This window comes from Sturnira hondurensis, unplaced genomic scaffold, assembly GCF_014824575.4.
Source record: "Sturnira hondurensis isolate 20B ecotype Veracruz unplaced genomic scaffold, ASM1482457v3 Scaffold0009178, whole genome shotgun sequence".
Lineage (NCBI taxonomy): Eukaryota > Metazoa > Chordata > Mammalia > Chiroptera > Phyllostomidae > Sturnira > Sturnira hondurensis.
In genome coordinates this window covers 3,433,456-3,455,312 of record NW_028081809.1, presented here as the reverse complement: position 1 = coordinate 3,455,312, position 21,857 = coordinate 3,433,456, and the positions used below count along the sequence as shown (strand labels likewise).

At 41.1% G+C, this 21,857-nt stretch overlaps 3 protein-coding genes across 20 annotated transcripts in view; 2 read left to right on the top strand and 1 right to left on the bottom strand.

Annotated features, from left to right (window-relative positions):
- The window catches only part of INPP4A (inositol polyphosphate-4-phosphatase type I A), a 126,687-nt gene extending 119,816 nt beyond the window's left edge, over nt 1–6,871 (top strand). For 7 of the 17 annotated variants that reach the window (XM_037056818.1, XM_037056827.1, XM_037056826.1 and 4 more), the window contains one exon: nt 4,530–6,871. In XM_037056818.1, coding sequence (XP_036912713.1) covers nt 4,530–4,662 — 133 coding nt within the window. In that variant the 3' untranslated portion in view covers nt 4,663–6,871. The other 10 variants (XM_037056810.1, XM_037056811.1, XM_037056820.1 and 7 more) reach the window with 2 other exon arrangements.
- Nucleotides 6,872–14,366: 7,495 nt separating this feature from the next.
- COA5 (cytochrome c oxidase assembly factor 5) lies at nt 14,367–21,414 on the bottom strand. The gene is made up of 3 exons (XM_037056808.1): nt 21,216–21,414; nt 17,270–17,353; nt 14,367–15,364 (listed from the first exon to the last, which is right to left on the bottom strand). Exons 1-3 carry the CDS (start codon nt 21,312–21,314, stop codon nt 15,323–15,325), a joined length of 225 nt encoding a protein of 74 aa, XP_036912703.1. The 5' UTR covers nt 21,315–21,414; the 3' UTR covers nt 14,367–15,322.
- A 58-nt stretch (nt 21,415–21,472) lies between these two features.
- Nucleotides 21,473–21,857, top strand: part of UNC50 (unc-50 inner nuclear membrane RNA binding protein) — a 33,314-nt gene continuing 32,929 nt past the window's right edge. Inside the window, exon 1 of one of the 2 annotated variants that reach the window (XM_037056806.1) lies at nt 21,473–21,547. In XM_037056806.1, the coding sequence (XP_036912701.1) occupies nt 21,487–21,547 (61 nt within the window). In that variant the 5' untranslated portion in view covers nt 21,473–21,486. Of the gene's footprint in view, nt 21,613–21,857 lie in introns of both variants that reach the window. The other variant, XM_037056807.1, reaches the window with a different exon arrangement.

The following is a 21,857-nucleotide window of genomic DNA, read 5'->3' as shown; positions in this document are numbered from 1 at the left end:
TCCTTTTCACAGCATTGGAACACGGGAGGTAGTCACCCAGAAGAACCTGAGCGGCCTGGTGCCCATCCGAGACTTAAGACTAGATCCCAGCCTCCTCTGTTCCATCCCTTTATTAGCTCTGAGCCCCAATTTACTGATTGTGTGGCTCTTTCTGAGCATAGCATACCTGGTGACCAAATTGCGTTGCAAATGAGTATCATTATGAAAAATTAATAAATCACAAGAAAACAAAAGTGCCAGGATATACTTAACTGGACAGAAGGAATGTGTCAAAGCGTGGTTGCCAAGAAATATTTCATGCCTTATAGTTTGGCGTTTTGTTGTTCTGAACTATAAATACCTGCCAAATTATTTCACCAAGAGGACTTGCTCGTTTAAACTCTGTAGTTTTCAGTGCTTGTAACACATTCTTACAGTGCCCTGTGACTGCACTGTTAGCTGTTCTGGAATTACTTGTACCAAATCTCTTATTTTCTGATGTAAAGCTATTTATTACCTGTATATCACATGTGCCCTGTTTCCAAGAGAAAGGAACTCTGTCTGAAAGAATTTGTATATTTGATACTACTCTTTAAATGTACTGCTAACCTTTCCTTTCCTTTTGAAGAGAAATGATAAGAAAATGATAGATGCTTTATAACTGGTTCATCTGTATAAGCCTATTTATTAGGACATTGACTTTCTGCTTTCATTTCAAAGCGCAGTTCCTTAAATTGCAGTAGCAAACAGTTTGCAGAATCATAACATCTCCTTGCTCATATTTATGATTTCCAACTCGAGGTGACACAAAGTTGTGGACACAACAGTGCATTGTACCAAGTCCGGCACATCAGAGAACATACTGCATGTGACCTCAGATTTACTCTTGTAAATCTTTAAGGATCATTAAACTGACCACAGGAATTAATAATACATATATTAACAGAAGGCTGTTAAAGTTATATACATTTGTTTTCCTTGAAATAGCATTTTTCCTTTTAAAGATTGCAGCTTTAAATTTGGATTAAAGTCCGGACATCTTTTATCTCTACAAATCAAATGTAGTTAATAATGAAAAAAAAAAGGTTGAAGAAAAGTGACCGAGAAAGGAGGCCCACCTTCTGGGTAGTCGTGCTGGACGGAGCTGTGGGAGGCGCAGAGTCACTTTGGTTTCTGCTCGCATCACTCTGCATTGTAACAAGTCACTGTCCACAAAGTGGGGTGATTTATAACCTTATATTCACATTTGGCAGAAGGGTAGTCGTACACCTATAAAGGTAACAGAATGAATTGGGAAAATTCCAGAGACCCCGTGTAATACTTGGTGGCTTCTCTTTCAGTGCAAATTGTATTGTGAACTCTTTTTGACCTCCAGCTGGTTCCTCATACACTGTATTTCATGAAATATTTTTTACCAGTCAAGAAAAATTGGGGTGAATTTAGAAAAGCTAGTGTTTTCAAAAACTTTGCATCCACGCATGCACACACACTCAGTCCACAACAGAATCTTGCCTTTACAGTCCCTCCCCAAGACTTCCAGAACTTTCTCTGGGATTTCTCTGGCATGGCGTCATATCTGAGTCTGGGTTTTAGGAATCACAGAAGCAGTTGGCAGTGAGTGATAAGCGCCAGACTCAGGCTTCAAATGCTAAAATGGAAGCTAGTCCTCCTCACACACCTGGGCCTCCATCCCTCTTTCCTGGACCCAGCAGAGCCCTGTAGGAGCTCTGGGGCAGGCGTCACACCTGGGGAGAGTCCAGTCTTCTCACAGGTGCAGTGTTGGTTGCACTGTCTTTTCTAGAATAAATGAGGTGGCTGTTCTGTGGCACAGCTTCCGACATCCTTCAGTAGGGAGCCACTCTGCAAATGCCAGGGACTGGTGGCAGTAGATTGTAGAACGTGACACAGTAGATTGTAGAACTTGTCAGTTGTGATTCCAGGAGAAGTGCGTTGACCACTTGCTCTCCTCTAGATCGTGGTGCACACATCAACTAAGACTCTTTTTACTTTATTTGAAGGAGGGAAAATAGAGTCCACAGACATGCTCAGATCCCACTCACAGTGCCCTGGTGCCCCGCAGGAGTGACATGTGCTGGTTCTCACCTCCAGGCCAGGCAGAAGCCGTGCACAGGTGACTACAGACAGCCTGCCCCCTCTTTCCTGGGCCCATGTGTACACCTGTGACTCATCAGAGGCTCACACAGCAAAGGAAGGCCAGGCCAGCTGGGGAAGCCCCTGCTTGGGGTCACAGGCATGGACGCCACAGCCACTCCTTGGCTGTCGTGGTGAAGCCAGGCCTTCCTGCTACATGTAGGATTGGCAATAGGTTGAGAGGATATGAGATGGATAAAAGAGAAGATATGGTTCTTTGTTTTTCTCTCCAGGGGCCGGGTCAAAAGTCAGCACGTTCTAACTCTGCAATCGCAAGGCCAGCACCATGTAGGACACCATCAGCCTAGTGCTGTGGGCTGTTGGTTTTTGTTTTGTTTTGTTTTCTTTTTTGGTAGAATATCTAAGAAAAGAGACTCAGTATGCCCACCCATTGTGCTGAATTTTAATCTCACTAAGGCCTTTTACTCTAAATCAAGCTACATGTATATCTGGAATCTTTTGTGCTTTAGTGAGAAATAGGCAAGATGAAACAAAGCGGGGAAGATGGTTCAAGAAAGGGGAGTCCCTGAGATTCGATGATGATTTTCAGGTGGCTTCTAAGCTGTTGCTAACGCTGAGAACTGGTCACTCTAGACACTCAGGGTCACTAAGACACCTGTGCATCCACATGGGTCCTAAAGTGGAGGAACCCGCCAGACAGGGAAAGCCAGAAGTATCCCTAGAGTGAGTTGTTTAGGTTTTCATTCTAATTTTTCACTAAAAAGATGGATGTTTCGAAAAAGAAATGATTGTATAATGTATTCAGCCAGTTAAATCAGTAATTACCTTCTTTAACATGTAAATAAAAGGTAATGTCACAGTTCCCAAATTATTCTTTGCTCCTCAAAGGAGTTAGGCATTTATTCATGATAGGTGGTTTTGAAAATGTGCGTTTCTATATACATGGAGAAGCCCTATCAGAAATAGTCCGATAATGTGAGTCTCCAAAGATTAAATGGGACTGTGCATAGAACCCAGAGCTTCTGCTTTAATTGGAATTATATTTTATCAGATTATTGGATGTTAGACAGACATGATCACTGTTTACTCTGGAGGCCCCCTCTCCTATGGCCTAGGTGTTCAGCTCCAATGACACATTATCTTGCTGAGGGCTTGAGGCTCTGATGACAAGGAAGCATATTTGAGTTACTAAATTACTTAATAACAAGCAGGTGAATACTTTTCTGAACTACCCATGTTTATCTTCTGAATAAAATTACTGTTTTCCCCAAAATAGTTTACATGTTCTTGAAAATGAGAATGTCATTTTCACTTTAAAAAGCTCATTGAGCACGTGCCACCGATATTTTTTAAAAATGTATGACATAAGGGTGTTCATACAATTGTAAATATTTTTTAATCACTGTTTCTTGGTAACTCTACATTTTACATCTCATAAAGGGTTTTTGTACTAAATTAGATAACTAGTTGATTTCATTGGTAGTCTCAGAAAATATAAAAATACAATTAGACGACAGGAAGTCATTTATATTGAGTTGCTTTTGCCTGTTAATTTGATGTCTACACCGGAACGCTTTCCAGAGAACTCCCCTGATTTGGGAACGTGAGAACTGCCTGCCCCTCATCCTCCTGCTCTGCGCTTGCTTTGCACACTGGGTTGCCAAGACAGCCCCCCATCAAATACAGCTGGTCGTGGGTTCTCTAGGGAGGGGCACCTGTTGTCTCTCACTGGCTTGGCAGCACTCTTCTGAAAGGTGACCACAGTGAGGGCAGTTCACCTGGAGAGAGTGGCTGGCTGCCACGAGGGGACCTCAGTGGGGTCACTCCTTCAGGACACCTCAGCCCTGATAGCCATGCAGACCCACCGTGCAACATCACCTGGGACCACAGGACTGTTCTGCACCCACTTAAGAGACAGCCCATTAGCATAGCCTTCTCAGTCACATGGCTTTGCTACATGTTGAATTCTGTAAGGGAAACCAGCATTTTGCATTTGAGGTGATTAATAGCTGTGGCTAACATAGAAAGATGCAGTTCTTTAAAGGCTTTGGTACGAGTGGCACTCCCTTGTTTTCCATTTAATTTGCTATGTAACAGAATCTTTGTACGACTAGTTAGGATAGAACCCTGAAATATCTAGAAATGAAATACACGAAGCCATTAGCTTTTTTAAAAAGTTTGCTTTCATTTAGATACAGTGCTGCTTTCGCAAATGCAAAACATGCAGTCCCATACACCTATTCATTGCTGTGCTTCTTAATTGCCTTGCTCAGAAACCCACCGTCTTATGTGCATATTGTTGGAAATAGCCTGGCACCCATTTAAATTAACCTTTTTTTTAATGCTATAAAATAATCAGTTCATTCCATCTTAGTTTAAGTCTTTTCTTTTTTTTCCTTTTTTACTGCTGTCATTTCTTGTGCTTGTTTTTTCCCCAGTGAGGGTTGTCGAAGAGAAAATACAATGAAGAATGTTGGAAGTCGCAAATATGCATTTAATTCCCTGCAGCTGAAGGCTTTCCCCAAGCATTACAGGCCTCCTGAAGGGACTTACGGCAAGGTTGAAACTTGAACACACGGTGTCCTCTAATTAGCTGTTATATAACAAATATGGATACCCTCTAGTGTCATATATGAATTCTTCAAGAAGACCTGAAGGATTGGTTTTTACTTTTGTGTTGTAAAATATTTCACTAAAGAGTCTATGGAGCATGTTTTTTATCCCGTTGGAATCGGTAGGAGGTAATGTTTGGCTCAGGAGCGTGGGTAGTAACGACTGCCCAGTTAAACAGCCTGCAGCCAGGACCACAGAGGCATCATTGGCAGTCACCTCCAGGAATCAAGCTAGGTAGGTCTGAAATGCTAAAAGGCAGCTGCTTTTAGGCAGCTGCTCACTTATTTTTCTACCAAGTAACTCAAAATTGAACATCGAAGTACAATCTACTTTTTAAAAATCTGAATGTAAAACAGTAAACAGTTGAATCCTGGACAGACCATGTTACAAGCTAATTCAAGATTTGGGGAAAGAAGCTAGCTCTGGCTCGTGTAGTGAGAGCAGGTGGCTCTAATGCATTATGTCTGTGGCAGCACAGGTGGAGCCAAGAGTTGCAGTAGAGGTTGAGAAAAGGCCTGGGTTAAGACTTGACTAGAAGATAACACTTACAAAGCCACTCACACAATGGGGACCTCTTCTATCCCTTACGAGTTATAGAACAGGGTGTCTGCTTGAGAATGGGAAGCCAGCTGTCTTCTGTTCTCTCATCTCCATGTCTAGTGACCCAGGGTGCATGTCCCCTTCTCACATGGATGCTGTTACAGCACCCCAGGACCTCGAGTGGGTATGGCTGATGCCTCTCGCAGCAGTGGAGATTTATGTGTGTAGATGGTGGAAGCCTGAATCTTTTCAGATCAGATGTCCTTAGTGGGTTTACTATTTATTGTCTTCTGAAAGACAATATTTGACGGATGAAAGTGTCTTTTAGGTTTGCAATAATTGTTACTATCCTATTTTCATTCTGTTATGTGAGGTGACTATTGAAAAAGTTGAAACTAGCTCCCAAAGTGAGAGTGTTGAAAGGGATTAATGGGCCATAAAACTTAGGAATTTCATAGAAAATGATGTCTGGTCATCTATTATAAGATGATGAGTCTTATCTGTACATAGCAGAGTTTTTTCTTAGTGTATATGTTTTATCAACTCTGTTTATGATGATGTTTGTTATTTAGAAGGCTGTAAAAGGAATATATTTGGCACATTCATGAGGCTAATCCTAATGATTGGTGCACCCTTGGGAAATTCCTGTGCCTACAATTCTGGGGATTACTCTTTGGGCTCCTTTAGAAATGCCACTTGGAAATGTAGTAGCCTGGGCAGCTGAAGCGCAGCCAGGAAGGACCACCCGTGGCAGGGACACACGGGGTGAGCCACTGGTAAAGGTGGAACTGGATGACCTTCCAGATCCCTCCTACTTGGAAGTCAGTGCACAGACAGCCTGCTGTGTTCTGATTTCCTGTGGAAGGAAAGTTTCCACTGGTCGAGTGTGCACTGGTGTGGAAGACACGTCAGTGACGGACAGCTGCTTACCATCTCTGCTGAAGCTGGATTCACTGGAGGGTGGTGGCAGAGAAACCCACGTCCACCAAACCCACTTGCAGAGGTGGCAGCAGCTGATGCCAGGTCCTCTCCTGCCAGTCCCTGTTCAGTTTCCCATATGGCTGGTTAGCCTTTTACCTGTCCATTTCATTTAATTTGTAATTTTTCTAGTACCTTTCACATTTCCATCTTCTCTCATTTTAGTATCACTACCTTTAAAAATATTCCCTTGTCTTTTTAAATTAAATGCCACCCATATTGTTTTCAGAATTTTGGGGGGGGGGATCTGAAGAGCATTAAATACCTGTGTTTATCAGAAGGGAATATAGCAAATGTTGTCAGTTGTCAGTTTCACATGTGGCACCTCATTGTGAATTATTTTTCCAATTTTGTCTTCATGTTATGGACAGCCATGAAACCCTGACTTGGCTTATCACGTAGAAAATATTCAGGTTCCCATATTCCGTCTGAGCACTGCTGCTGGGCTCCCACGTGACAAGTCTCAAAGGGCCTCACACACTTACCATGCTTCCTGAGCTAGGCACATCACCATGGTGGCCAGCAGCTCCTAGGGACACACAGGAGCTTTGAGTTTTCAGTTGTACAAGGAAGGCAGTCTTGCAGGATGTCATGAAATAAGAGGTTCCATCCAGTGTTCCTTGTAAGGCCCCCACTGAATAAGAAATGTGGAGACCGACCAAAAACTCAGGATGTGCTGTGGGTTCTGTCAAAGCACCTGTGGCGCAGACGCCTTCGGTTTCCTTTAAAATATACAAATATTGTATAATACCACTTGTCTGTACACGACTGTATTTACCAAGCTTAGTGCACTAAAGTACTTTTATTTATTTGTTTCAGACAGTATTAATATATATATAAACATGTAGTTACCATTTTATATATCCTTAGCTCATTCAAAGCCATGTATGCTGTAAATGTGCTAGTCTTTAGAATGATAAAAAAATAAATAACTGACAAGAACATTAAACTTGGTCTTGCCTGATTCATTCTATTGCATTAGGAGGACTAGTCTTTTGGCCAGCATCTGACTGGATGATTATTAATGGGCATTGCATTGAACACCTGGGTGTTTGTAAACATAGGACCATGAGACTTGTTTTATGACCTTTTTTCACTTAATATGAAGTGAAGGGGCGTTGTGATGTGGGACTAAGAGTGTGGATGTCTACTTAAGACAGACGCAGGTCCCAATCCTGTCGGGTCACTCCTTGGCTGGTGGTTCCAAGCAAGTTAGTTTCTTTGAGGCTCTGCTTCCTCATGTGCAAAGTACTGACACAATGGTACCTTCTTCACAAGGCCATTATGAGGTGCCTCAGCATTATGTTTGTTAGATATGGTTGTCACTGACCCATGTCCATTAATATGGGTCACATCTTCTCTGTGGGTTGCCTGGTCATCTGCGGTGTGACTTGATAAAATGTTTCATTAATGGTTTGTTTGTTATGACCAGGACCACATGTTGCACTTTTTCCTAGGCACATGTACCCAGTGAATTCCCTTGGATAAATTCCTGGCAGTAATGTAAAGTGATTGTCCCAATAAAGTGAGTCACTTCAACCTTACGGTTTCCCAGTGCATAGAAATGTTTATACTATACTGTAGTCTACTGCCTGTGTAATAGCATTGTCTAAAAAAACCACTGTACATACATACCTCAATTAAAAATTACTGCTAAAAAATGTTAACCATCATCTGGGACTTCAGTGAGTTATCTTTTTGCTGGTGGAGGTTCTTGCCTTCAATTTGTAAAAACTCTGTATCCGCAAAGCCCAATAAAACGAGGTTTGCCCGTTATTCCCAGAAAGATAAGCTTACCACCCACAGCATGGGCCTCTTCCTTTTATCCTTACTGATGTTTAAAATGGCACCTTGTTCCAATTTCCCTATCTCTGATTACTGTGAAAACTGAACATCTTTTATACTTGTATTTCTATTCTTATGACTTCATTAGAGTAGGGGTCTTTTTTGTTTTTAAATATACAATATATTAATCATGTTGCTGCATTTTAAAAGGTATTTGTTAGTTGTCTTTTGGTTTTGTTTATGGTAGGGATATGTAGCCAAAAAAAGCCACTTGTCTTATTTTTTGAAGCTTGTTTTGAAAACAAGTCTTGGCTTCACCATGGAAGATGACAGTTAGAACACCCATCTTTGTCCATGAAATGGGCACAGTGCTGTGCCACCCGTCTCCATTCTGTGCTGAGATTTGGCAATGGGTAATAACTCTTTGTCTTACTCTCCTTACAGCTACCACTATCTGAGCTGTGGCGCAGAATCCTGAAAGTGTGAGATCAGAATAGTCACACTTCAAATCCCCCCTCAGACCCCTTTTGTGCCTCAGCACTACCTTTGCTTTGATTCCTTCCTGCACCAGGCTCCTGGCGGACCTTTCTGGCAGGTCCAGGCAGGTCTGCATTCAAATGCAGACCCTAGGATGCTATCTCTCTGTTGTACCATTTAACAAACAGAAAGGAAAAAAAAAAAGCTGAGACAGATTAGGGAGGATAGGAAGCTTGCTTTGTTTCCACTGTAAGGAGGATATCTTCACTAGAGAGATGGACGTAGAAACACAGAGCACTTCATCCTTCCTCCTCCTTGCACTTGCTCTCCTTTGGCTTCAGTGGCTTCACTCTCCTGGTAGTTCTACCTCTTACCATCCTCCTCACTCTGATTTGCTTGCTGTCTATCACTCATCATTAACATTGTGTTCTTCAGGTCTCGGTCCATAACTTCTCACTTTGATGCTCTTCCTGAAGTGTTAACTATTCCTATGGGATAAATTACCACTTATTTGCCAACGACTCCCAAATTTCTAGGTCCACCAAGACTCTCTAGGTCCAGATCCATCTATACATCCAACTGCATCCTAGTCATTCTACTTGAGTGTCTTTAACGCAGCATGTCAACACCAAACTCCCGCATCCCCTCCTCCATGCAGGCCAAGTCTTCCTGATAAATGACCACACCGTCCACTCTGGTGTTCTGTTAAAATCTTCCCCATTCCTGCACTAGACCATGTTGCTTCTCTCTAGTCTAGTGCTATAATCTGTTCTAGTAGAACCCCCACCCCCATGCAAGGTTTCATTTTCCATGGTTCAGTTACCCACAATCGACATATCACTGCAAGAAGGGTGAGTATAGTACAGTAAGATTTTGAGAGAGACCACAATCACATAACTTTTATTACAGTTTATTGTTATAATTATCACATTTTTTTGTTACTGTTAATCTCTTACTTTGCTCGCTTTTTAAATGAAACATTACCAAAGGTATGTATGTATAGGAAAAAAACATAGTATATACAGGGTTCAGTACTATGCACAGTTTCAGGCACCCATTGGGGGTCTTGAAACATTATTCCCCATAGATAATAGGGGTCACTACAGTACTCTAACACATCTCAAGGGCCAAATGCAACACGCTCAAGGGAGAAGGAAAACTTGAGAGCAGAGTGTGGCAAACACCAGAAGAGGGGTTTTCTCTCAGAGGTGAGCAGAAGGGCCTCTGAGAAAAGTCAGGCATCACAAGGGGTCATTCAATTTTCTGTTGACCTAGATGGTAGTAATGTGCAGATTTATAGTTATCAGTTAACATTATACAAACATCCTATGTATTTTTCTGTATGTCTACTGTATTTCACAGTAAAATTATAAAAAGTTAACCCATCATCCAAATAACCTAAAAAGAAAATTAAGAAAACAATTCCATTTTCAGTTGCATAAAAAAAGAATGATACTTAGGAATAAACCTAACCTATTTAGGAATCAAGAGTCTTGTACACTGAAAAATTACAAGATGTTGCTGAAAGAAATTAAAGAAAACATCAACAGGTAGAAAGACTTCTCATGTAAATGGACTGGAAGACTCCATACTGTTAAGATAACAATATTCCTCAAAGTGATAAACAGATTCAGTCCATCCTAAAATTCATATGGAATATCAATGAATTCTGAATAGCAAAAACAATCTCAAAAACTAACAAAGTTGGAGGTCTCACATTTCTTGATTTCAAAACTTATTACAAAGCTACAGTGACCAAAACTGTGTGGCATGGCATAAAGACAGACATATAGATCAGTGAAACAGAACAGATTACCCAGAAATAAACCCTGGCATACGTTTAGACAAATGATCCTCAACAAGGATGCCAACACCATTCAAAGAGGAAAGGACGGTCTTTTTACCAAAGATGCCAGGAAAACTAGGTATTAGTACACAAAAGGATGAAATGAGATCTTACCTTACACGATATACAGAATCAACTCAAACTAGATGAAAGACCTAAACCTAAGAAGTAAAACATAAAACTCCTAGAATAAAATGGAAGGACTTTATTAGACTGGGCAATGATTTTGTGGCTATGACACCAAAAGCATAAGCAACAAAAGTAAAAACAGATAGAGTGGCACACAACCCTACTTGGAAATGGGCAGAGAACTTGAGTAGAGATTTCTCCAAAGAAGGTTTACAAATGCCCAATAACAACATGAAGTGATGCTCACCATCAGTAGATGGTGGCTGCCAGGGGTTGGAGGGACAGGGTGATGAGGGGTTGTTTAATGGGTATAAAGTTTCAGTTTCGGAAGATGAAAAATGTTCCAGAGATCGGTTGCATATCAAGGTGAATATACTTAGCATTGTTAAATTATATACTTAAAAAGTGGTAAAGATGATAAATTTTACATTATATGTATTCTACCACTAATTATACAGTTACTTATGCAAGTATCAGAAATTATTTTTTAAATGGATTATAGAGCTACACATAAACTAAAACTATAAAACTCTTACATGAAAACATAGGAATAGATGTCCATCAACTTGGATTAGGCAGTGGTTTTCTTAGATAAAAATCAAAAGATAAACTGAATTCATCAACATTAAAATTTGCTTCAAAAGACAGCATAAAGAAAGGGAAGACAAATCACAAATTGGGAGGAAACATTTACCAGTGATTTGTGTTTAAGGAACTTGTATACACAACATATGAAGAACTCTTACAACTCAATAGTAAAAAGATAATTCAGTTGAAAAATTGATAAAGGACTTGAGCAGACACTTCTCCAAAGATATAAAAGTGGCCAGTAAGCACCTGAAAACATGCTCAACATCATTAACCCTTAGGGAAATGCCAATCAAAATCCCAACTAGATACCAGATAGCACTTCAAACCTAGAATGTCTATATCAAATAGATAAAAAATAACAACCGTTGGTAATGATGTGGACACACTGAAATCTTTATTCATTGCTGGTGTAGCCATGCTGCAAAAGTGTGGCAGCTCATCAAAACATTGAGTTAAATGACCCAGTAATGCCACTCTTAGGTATACAGTAAATTCTCACTGAACGTTATTGATAGGTTCTGGACTTTAAGCAAAACAGCCTATAATGAAACCATTTTTTACCATAGACTAATTGACATAAGCAAGAGTTAAGTTCTACAGCATCACATCAATGTTGTAACAAGATGACGTTTAATAAATAGACATTCCAGGACCAGCTGTATACCCTATTATAACATTAGTCATAATAGCCCCAAGGTGCAAATGACTGAGGAATGGATAAATAAAATGCAGTCTCGCTATGCTATGGAATATTATTCTGCAGTAAAAATGAATTAAGTACAGACAGATGCTATATATGGATGAGCCTTGAAAACACTGTAGGTGAAAGAAGCCAGTTACAAAAGGCCACGTATAATCCTACAAAGGCAAATCTACAGACAGAGAAGGTATATTAATGGTTGCTGGGTGCTAGGGGAAAGAGAATGGGAGTAACTGCTCAAGGGTATGGGGTTTCTCTTTGGGGAGGTGAAAATGATCTGGAATTAATGGTAATGTTGCACAACTCTGACTAAAAATTCAAAATACAAAACAAATGAATTGTATATACTTCAAGGGTAAATTTTATAGCATGTGAATTCCTCCAAATGAAGCTCTCAATAAAGCTGTTACTAAAAGAAAAATATAGTTCTATAACAATTTTAGCAAGATTTCTTATCAGTTATTCTTAAAACCTGTAGCACTTAAGTACTTATAAAAGTATTATTGAAAAAACCCGAGGACTTCCGCCAAGATGGAGGCATAGGTGGAAACACTGTGCCTTCTCCCACAACCAAGTTTGAATACAACAAAGGTTTGGAGAAACAAAGACACAACCAAAGGACAGAAAATTGAATTATACGGAAGTCCGACTACATCTAACTGTTCAACGGGGACGGTAAGAAGGGCGGAGCCAGCAGCGAACAGGGTCGGGCAGGACAGGTCCCCAACCCAGGCGCGCGGGCAGCCCGGAACCAGTTGGGGTGCGGGGCAGACTGACCACGGTCGCACATTCGCGCACAGTGAGACAGACCATGCAGGCCCCAGGGGGCGAGGGCTCACGGCGGTGTCACACTCGCGTGCAGTGGGACGAGACGCGTGGGCCGGGTGATGGCAGCAACTGCGGCACCAGAGAGGGCCACGGTGGCAGGCGGCAGACAGGACGCCATAGTCCCTCTTTGACCCCGCCCCCACATACAGTGCCACAACCCAGTGACTTAGCTGCCCTGTTCTAGTGAACACTTTAGGGCTCTGATCCTGCTATGGAACAGGCACGAACAGCCCAAAAGATGGTGCAAGAAGAACTCAAAGTCCCAGAGCCAATAACTCTAAGCGACCGAGAAATTGCCAGCCTCTCAGAAGCACAATTCAAGACACTATTTATCACGATGCTCACAGACCTGGTAGATTATAGTCACAAATTAGAGGAACATAGTCACAAATTAGAGGAACATATGAAGGCTAAACTAATTGAAATGAAGGGAGATGCACAGGAAACCAATAGTGATGGAAAGGAAACTGGGACTCAAATCAATGGAATGGACCAGAAGGAAGAACAAAACATCCCACCAGAAAGGAATGAAGAAATGAGAATTCAAAAAAATGAGGAGAGGCTTAGGAACCTCCAGGACATCTTTAAACGTTCCAACATCCGGATTATAGGGGTACCAGAAGGGGGAAAGAAACAGCCACGAGTGGAAAACTTATTTGAACAAATAATAAAGGAGAACTTCCCCAGTCTGGCAAAGGAAATAGACTTCCAGGAAATCCAGGAAGCTCAGAGAGTGCCAAAGAAGTTGGACCCAAGAAGGAACACACCAAGGCACATCATAATTACATTAGCCAAGACTAAAATGAAGGAGAGAATCCTAGAAGCAGCAAGGGATAAGGGGACAGTCACCTACAAAGGAGTACCCATCAGACTGTCAGCGGATTTCTCAAAAGAGACCTTACAGGCAAGAAGGGGCTGGAAAGAAGTATTCCAAGTCATGAAATCCAAAGACCTACAGCCAAGATTGCTTTATCCAGCAAAACTTTCATTTAGAATGGAAGGACAGATAAAGTGCTTCTCAGATAAGGTCAAGTTCAAGGAGTTCATCATCACCAAGCCCTTATTATATGAAATGCTAAAGGGACTTATATAAGAAAAAGAAGATGAAAAATATTAACAGTGAAAGGACAGCAAACACACAGTTATTAACAACCACACCTAAAACAAAAGCAAACCAAGAGGACAGCTAGGTCAGGAGTGGAACCATAGAAATGAAGAACACATGGAGGGTTAGAAACGGGGGTGGGAGGTGGAGTAGGGGGGAGAAGGCACAGCAAATAGCATAGATGGTAGGTAGAAAATAGATAGGGGGGAGGGCGAGAATAGTGGGGGAAATATAGAATCCAAAGAACTTGAGACACGTGGTTATAAACTAAGGGGGGGAGAATGGTGGGGGAGGGGGTGTGCAGGGTGGAGGGGAATGAAGGCGGGGAATAGAACAACTGTAATGGTATAATCAATAAAATATATTTTAAAAAAAACATCATTTTCCCTTTCTCAGTGAAAAGTAGTACATGCAATAGACCCCCAGGGTTCGGCAATAAGGACTAGTGCTGTGTGGAACCCTCACAACTTTAGGTGAGCATTTAAAAGAAACAAGCTACGGAATACCTTGACTGCTTTAACTCTAATAACCTGTGGATGTTATAAAGAAGCCATGGTTCTTCATTCTTCAAAACTGAAAGTTGAAAACTTGGGTTCATATTCATCTCTGTACTATATTAAGTGATCAGAATAAAATTACTGTGATTCTAAACTTTTTCAAGCATTTTATTTTTTTTACTCTTGCTTTCCATAGTGAACGCATCTATTTTTTCAGTTTGTGCTGAATCCTTTCTTTTTGAGAAGAGGCCCATCACTCACCCACTGTGATTCTCATGGGAATTATCAGACCCGGGCCTGGCTGAGAGCCTGGCCCTATTCCTTTTTCCACTGGGACTGGTGTGATTCAAGGGCAGGTGATCCAGGGAAGACAACAGTTCTTTTGTAGAATCTGACATGTAGCCCCAGGTAAAGGAGATTCTCTCTCTTCTTTTTGGATTATGGATCTTAAGAACAGGACTTTTGGCTGACACTGTTCTCTTTCCCATCACAAGAGAGGGGCAGCCTGAAAGTGAGGCCAGGAAGCAAAAACTGCAAGGTAGAGAGATGGAGGCAAAGGGCTCTGGCAACCGAATCTGGGGCTTCGAATCCAGCTATGCCTAACACATGATATTAAGGTTCTAAGGCTCTTACCCTTAAGTGAATCAGTGCAAATGAAACATTTCTTCTCCAAGAAATCAAGCACAATTTATTTTAGAACTAAATAGGACAGACTGAATAAAAGAAAAGCTTCATCCTAAACCTTCCCAATAGACGTTTTCTCCCCAGGCTCCATGTTACTGATTTTAACCGTGCCCTCAGTGGCCTTCATGATATTCACACAGGATGTACAAAGTGTGCCATTCGGTTAAGGAGTCAAGCTTGTAAATAACAATCTTTGTGCTTTAGAATAATTCTTAAAACACATTTATTATACTCCGCACTCATAACTAGTCAATTAAATTTTCCTTCTAAAAATAACTTAGAGCAAGAGAATCATCTACTTTATATACATTCAAAACCAGAACTCATTCTTTCTCTCCAGGGTTCTATGGTCCGACCGAACAGGTATAAGATAAAAGTATGTTTCTATCTTGGTTGCTATGTTTTAACAACAGAGGAAATCCTTTGTTGTTTCCATCTTGGTTTCAACAGAATACTTATCAATATCCTTTTCTTCCTCTGAATCTTGATCTGGCATCCAACTGAAAATAAATGTACAATTAAATCAGATTTTGTACAACATAATTAAATACAACTTTGGTAAGGGGGATCAGTACAGGAGAGAAGTAAATCAGTTTCCAGCACAATCAAAAAGGCAACTGTCTCTGCTCTCTCTATGGGAGCCTTCCTACCTCCTTCCCCCAAGTATGCTCTCTTGTAAACTCCAAAGGCCCTTCCGCCTCCGTAACTCATTTTCGGAACCTTCCTCTACAGCTCACTTCTACCTTTGTGACTTTTTTTAAAAATAAGATTTTATTTATTTATCTTTAGAGGGGAAGGAAAGGAGATGGGGGAGAGAAACATCAATGTATGGTTGCCTCTCGTGTGTCCCCCACTGGGAACTGGCCTGCAACCCAGGCATGTGCCCTGACTGGGAATGGAACCTCGAACCCTCAGTTCACAGGCCCGCGCTCAATCCACTGAGCTACACCAGACAGGGCCCCTTTGTGACTTTTTAAATCAAGTTTCTCTTATAGCTTGAGTCTTGGCTCTGAGTTCTTTCTTAGCCAGAACTCAAGTACCAAGATGCTGAACTAAGGTCTGGTGTGACTCCATGGGCCTAATACCTGGTGCCGTTTTACCACCAACAATACAATTAACTCATCTTAAATACAATTCAAGAGGTTTTTTTGCATAGTCACCATCATCACAATCACTCCCATTCCTTCCTCCATATCCCTCTTCCCCATGTCACCAGTACTAGCAACCATGAATCTACTTTCAGTTTGTATATATTTGTCTATTCTGGACATTTAATATAAATGATATGCAAAAAAAGGCTAAAAAAAATAAGTGTTCACCTTAAGAGCTAAGTGTTCACCTTAAGATGTTAGAAAAAGAACAAATTACACCTAGACAATAGAAACCGGAAATAGAATTTTTTTAAAGTCAATTTTCAGAACTATTAAAAACCCCACAAAGAACCCAAAATACTAAAGATGGAGTTAAAAACAAAATTTGCATTTAAGGTCACAATAAGGATTTTCTTCTCAAGTAGAATCCCAATTACATTTATCTTTTTCTCTGAACTACACTCAATGTATATTTTTCTAGCAAACTATCTCTAATTTGTTTGGATTACTATTCAAATAGCAACTGAAAAAAGAAGAGCCTTGAAAAATGGTAAGTAACAAGTAACCATTGGGGGATTAAAAGTCCTTAAATTGTCTATTCAAAGGATGAGGCGATTCAGTTCACAGTATGGCCTCTTAAGGGGAAGGGTGGAGGGTCCAAGTCAGTATATAAGGTAAGTTTGCACTGCTGTCAGCATCACTCCCTAGAAACTCTACAGGAAGGAATTACTTTAGAGATAAACCTATTAATGAGTCCACAACTGCAAATGTGAGACAGACAGCCACTTCTTCATCTGATCACTACATGAAGTTAAAAGCCGTATTTTCAAAAAATTAATAATCTTTAAACATGGGAACCATAAGCAGGATGACTAGATATTTACTACTATGAGAAAAGATAATTCAAACTTTCCATCAAATCTTCGTTCTTAGTTATACATTCATTGTTTGAAGTATTAAGTAAAATTACCAACACAATTTAAATTATATTTCAGGTTTTTGCCAAGCATGTGTAATTGAAGTTGAATTAGGAGTGATATCAGTCCTTTCGTGGAGGACTAATAGTGAATCACTACTTTATATTATACTTGCCAAGACTTCATTATCATACCTTAAAATATTCATGATGTCAACAGCTGTGCTTAGTGCAGTGGCAGAATAACAGAATAGTCAACTGAGTTTTTATGAATGCTACTTCACATTGACTCACTGGAGTTCTGCAGGGTCACTGCAACCTATTTATAGTTACGTCACTCACGTATTTAATTCTACATAACTAATTTATAGGGTAAGCTTTAAAAAGTCTTTTCTTACCATTGATCTTTTACATTCAAAAAATGAGTATTTCAGAGCTTTGCAGTTTCCTTCCTTCAGACATTGCCGAGGGGATTTTCCTTCCTATGACACACAAAACAATATAAATACCTGGAAATTTTCTAACAAACAGCTTCTGAAATTAGTTCTTAAAAAATGCAAAAGAAGAAAATGGTAAATTATGTAAGAAATAGTTCCTAATTCATTTTGACTATTGGTGCTTAAGGAAAAAAAGGACAGAAGAAAAAATGTGTATACTAATTCTGGGCACTTTAAGGAGGCTCTTGAGTTTTTGAAAACACTGGTTTCTGTGGGATATTTTTCTTTAAAATGTATACATATAAATCTAAAAACTGGTATCTCCAGCTTCTTGTGGGTGGGAAAGGGAAGAGTAAAGGTGAAAGTACGAATGGCTTCTCCCATGTTCTTGAAATGTTTACACTCCAGAACTAGAGACAGAAGAATGTGGTGTGTTTGACAGAGAGAGAACACATGCATATGAGAGATCAGGCATGTGGTGAACGGGAGGGCTTGTTGTGGAAGGAGTATCAAGTGCCTTTAAAGTCTCCACTTGTACCTCTATAATGCAAGTATTTTACCTCCAACACATCTTTGCATTTTCCCACCTCCTGGCCCCCACAGTCAAGTTCTCTATTCTGAGAAGCTCAACTGAGTAAGAACTGCAAGAGGAAAAGAAGATGTGAGCAGAATTGACATATTCTTGTGAGGAAATCTGCCCAAACCTGATGTAAAATGAACTCATCTTTAAGCAGTGAAAACTCAAAAGAAAGTTACCAAGGAAACAAGATTAAACCATCATTCCCTTCTGGCCATCACAGCAGGATGCTGTTACAAGAATGTTCACAGGAGAAATGCTTGCTTCTGACTCTTAATAAGCCTTTTTTAAAAAGGCGTAACTTAAATATCTGACTTGACAAAGTAACAACTGCAAAACTAGGTAAGAGCTAAAACTCAGTGGTATTTTCCTTTTAAGGTATCATGGAATAAAAACCCTACTACTACCTCTGCATTATCTTAAAATATTTTTTAAAATTCTGTAAATTTAACACAAAGGCACTTAAATATATTGTACACACAGATGCATCTACAGAAGGAATATTACACAACTCGCAAAATGAAATTTTAATTGGCATAACATTTCTTTCTGAATATTTAGAAAAAATCCTCACCGAGAACATGTTTTTTATGGATTTGAGAGAAACGTCAATTGATCAGTTACCTCCCATATGCACCCTGACCAGAACCGAACCAGCAACTAACTCCTTGGCATACAGGATGATGCTCCAACTAGCTGAGCCACCTGGCCAGGGCAAAATTTCTTTTTGAATGCCCTACCCTACTAATTTGTCTAGTAACTAAACCTTCATAAGAACTAATTTACTAAAACATAAATAAATCAGAACAATCCTAGATCAGTTTTTTTTACAATTTTTTAAAAATATTTTATTTATTTATTTTAGAGAGAGGGGAAGGGAAGGAGAAAGAGTGGGAGAGAAACATCAATGTGCGGTTGCCTCTCATGTGTCCCCTACTGGGGACCTGGCCTGCAACCCAGGCATGTGCCCTGACTGGGACTCGAACCAGCAACCCTTTGCTTCACAGGCCAGTGCTCAATCCACTGAGCTACACCAGCCAGGGCCTAGATCAGTTTTTATCTTCCTAGATCAGGAAGATAAAAAATGAATATGTACTAGATATTCCTGCCTACACAGGGCTTTTCATATGAGTTAGGAAAGAAGGTGTACACATGCAAAGGCTAACTGGCAGTGTGAGCACATCACAAAGCAGGGGAAGTGCATGCCACAGGGCAGAGCAGGGAACTGTTAAAAGGGTTTAATTCCCCAGAAATATAAATACATAAAACACCTGGAAAAAGCAGACTAAACTTGAAATTTCTGAATTACTTGAAGTTTAATGATATCAAATTCTGATATGCAATTCATGAGGAAAATAAAAATATTATGACTGTTAAGGAAATATTAAAGTAAAACTTTTGCTGCTTATAAACATCAGCCTTATGCAGTCCTTGACAATATAAAGGAAGATATAATTTTGCAATTTTATCTCAAGCAACTTTGATGATAAAATGACCCTGTTTAGTGTTAATTTAAAAGCTCAAATAGCCAAAATTAGGTACCCTAAAGTTAGAACATTTTTAGTGTTAGTAATACTTTAGACAGAAGTTAATGGAGGTAAGATGGAGTACTACTTAAATAGAAACATCTGGTATGTTCATGCACCGGGAAAAATTAACCCAAATTTTACCTACTCTGCATCTTCAGAGATTTCCCCTCAAGCAAATTTTCACACCCCAGCCCATCACTGCAACCACTCCCCAAACCCACCAGAGAGGATAGGATATTGTCCTGAATCTGCAAAACCCAATGTTCTGCCCCTGTACTGCCCTTTTACACTCCAGTGGAAATCACCCTTCAGGATGAATTTACCTCAAACTGTAAATGCACTTCCCTTTAAGGGGATGTTTATAAACATTAGGCTCTCCTGGGTGACCAAGTCCAGCATCAGTAAGGCCACATATCAACAGGGGAAAGCAAACTCTGTGCCATGCATCCTGGTAATTTTCTTTGACTAACACTTTCTAACATTCCAGAGATGCAGTTTCTTCTACACATGAGAGAATGTGTCCCGGTCATCTGTATGTTCCCTGACTTAGAGGTTGGCACCAAAATGTTTGCTAAATATTTCATTGATTTCAATCATTACAACAAATTACCCAAGTTTCTTTCCTCAGTCCTACTCTATGTACTTTATTCCCTTGATCGCTCATCTCCATGGCCTTCTTGACGCTAAATGTTAGGATAAAATCCAAACTCCCTCTTGACACACAAGGGCGTTCACAACCGGCAACCTTCCTCTCAAGCCTTCTGTCATACTCCCCATCCTTCAGCCCAACAGGCACTAGCTTCCTCCGCCTTCCCACACCTTCCTGAGTCTGTACAGGCTGTTCTTCCAGATTCTCCCCATAACCACCACAGCCCCCACTCCTTTAATTAGTAACTATTACTCAACCTTTAAGACTCAGATCAAATGACTCCTCCTCTGTGAAAATTCCCAAATTCTTTAGTAAAATGAGGTGCTCTCCACTGGGCTCCCATGGCATTTTGCTCCTAAATTTACCCGTTAAATATTTACTAAATGCGTAATCAGCCCTTATCACAGGAATTTAGCCGCTCACTTGTTCACTCTTCCCCTCAGAACCACCTTGTGTAGGTAGTGACTAACTATTCCTGTGTGTCTCCAGTGCTTGGTAGCATGCCTGCCACTTAACAGGTATTTATCGGGAGCTGGCTGAATAGGTGTACCGAAGAATCAGTAGTCTGGAAATAGCTCTGGCCAGGGGAGTCTGAAGGCAGGACACCTGTTTCCTCACTTGCACATAAAAGCTGGACTACATAACCTTTTAAATTCTTAACTGAAAAGTTTTACAGACACTGGGAGGCCAGTCTGGCTGACTGCTAAAATCAGTGAACCAAATGTAAATCACGAATCAGAAGAAACACAGATATAGCTTTATGTTTATGTCCATTTTGGGATAGTTTCCTTTGAAATAGCAACTTCCTAAAACTGTATATCTAACTGCACACAAGTGATTACCCCAACAATTGGAAAAGGCACTCAGAATCTAGCACAGTGGCAGCATTCAATAAATATTTTTTTAAAGGAAATGGTTTGTCACAAAAATCCAATGGGGTGCTATCTTTATCTCCAATTTAAAACCGGAGGGAACTGAGGCTCCAACTGTGGCTATATCCAAGTCTATTAAACCCGGGTTGTAATCTGCACTCAACACCAGTAACTTTGAGTCACTTATCCTCACCGCCCCCGCAAACGGCCCGGGACACCTTCCCCCACCCCCGCCCCGGCCGGCCTCCCCTTTCCAGCACTGGCTGCCCGACTGCACTACCTGAAGCACGCAGTCGGACTGCAACAGACATTCGCCCAGGTCCTCCTTCACGCCGGCGCACGCGCCGCCGTCCGGTTTGTCCTCGTAATACCGAGGCATGACTGCACCTCCCACCGGCTGCCACTCGGACAGCTTCGGTCGGCAATGGCCACGACTGGGCGGTCCACCCGCGACACCCCAGAAGGACCCGGAAAGCGGCAGCAACAACTTCCGGCGAGCTCGCGCGAGCAATAATAAGAGAGGCCCGGCGCGGCGGAAGTAGGCGCGGGTCATGTGTCTCATCCGGTGGCCGTCTACGTTGTGGGAAGGGACGTCAGCCCAGTGGTTGCTCGGCTAGGCTGCTAGGCCGAGGTACCGGACTAGTTTGGAGCCGGTGGAGGCCGCAAGGCAACTCCAGGTGAGTCTTAAGGACTCTGTGCGGGCACGCCTTGGGCTCGCCCGGTGCCGTCTCCTCCGGCCACTGGCAGCCCGGTCTCTCTGGCCCTGGAGTGACTAACTCGGGGCCTGCTCCTCGGCCTTCTGTGGGGCGGCCGGGTAAAACATCCGACGCTAATCTGCGGTTGAATTTCAGATAAACAAAGAATAGTTTTTGTTATGAGAATGCCCCACTCACTTTTTGAGACGTACTTATACTAACAAGCA

Coding starts and splice junctions, on each gene's coding strand:
- COA5 (XM_037056808.1), bottom strand. CDS start 21,314: ATGCCTCGGTATTACGAGGACAAACCGGACGGCGGCGCGTGCGCCGGC. Junction 17,354..21,215: donor AGTCCGACTGCGTGCTTCAG/GTAGTGCAGTCG, acceptor TGTGTGTCATAG/GAAGGAAAATCCCCTCGGCA. Junction 15,365..17,269: donor TTGAATGTAAAAGATCAATG/GTAAGAAAAGAC, acceptor ATTTATTTTCAG/TTGGATGCCAGATCAAGATT.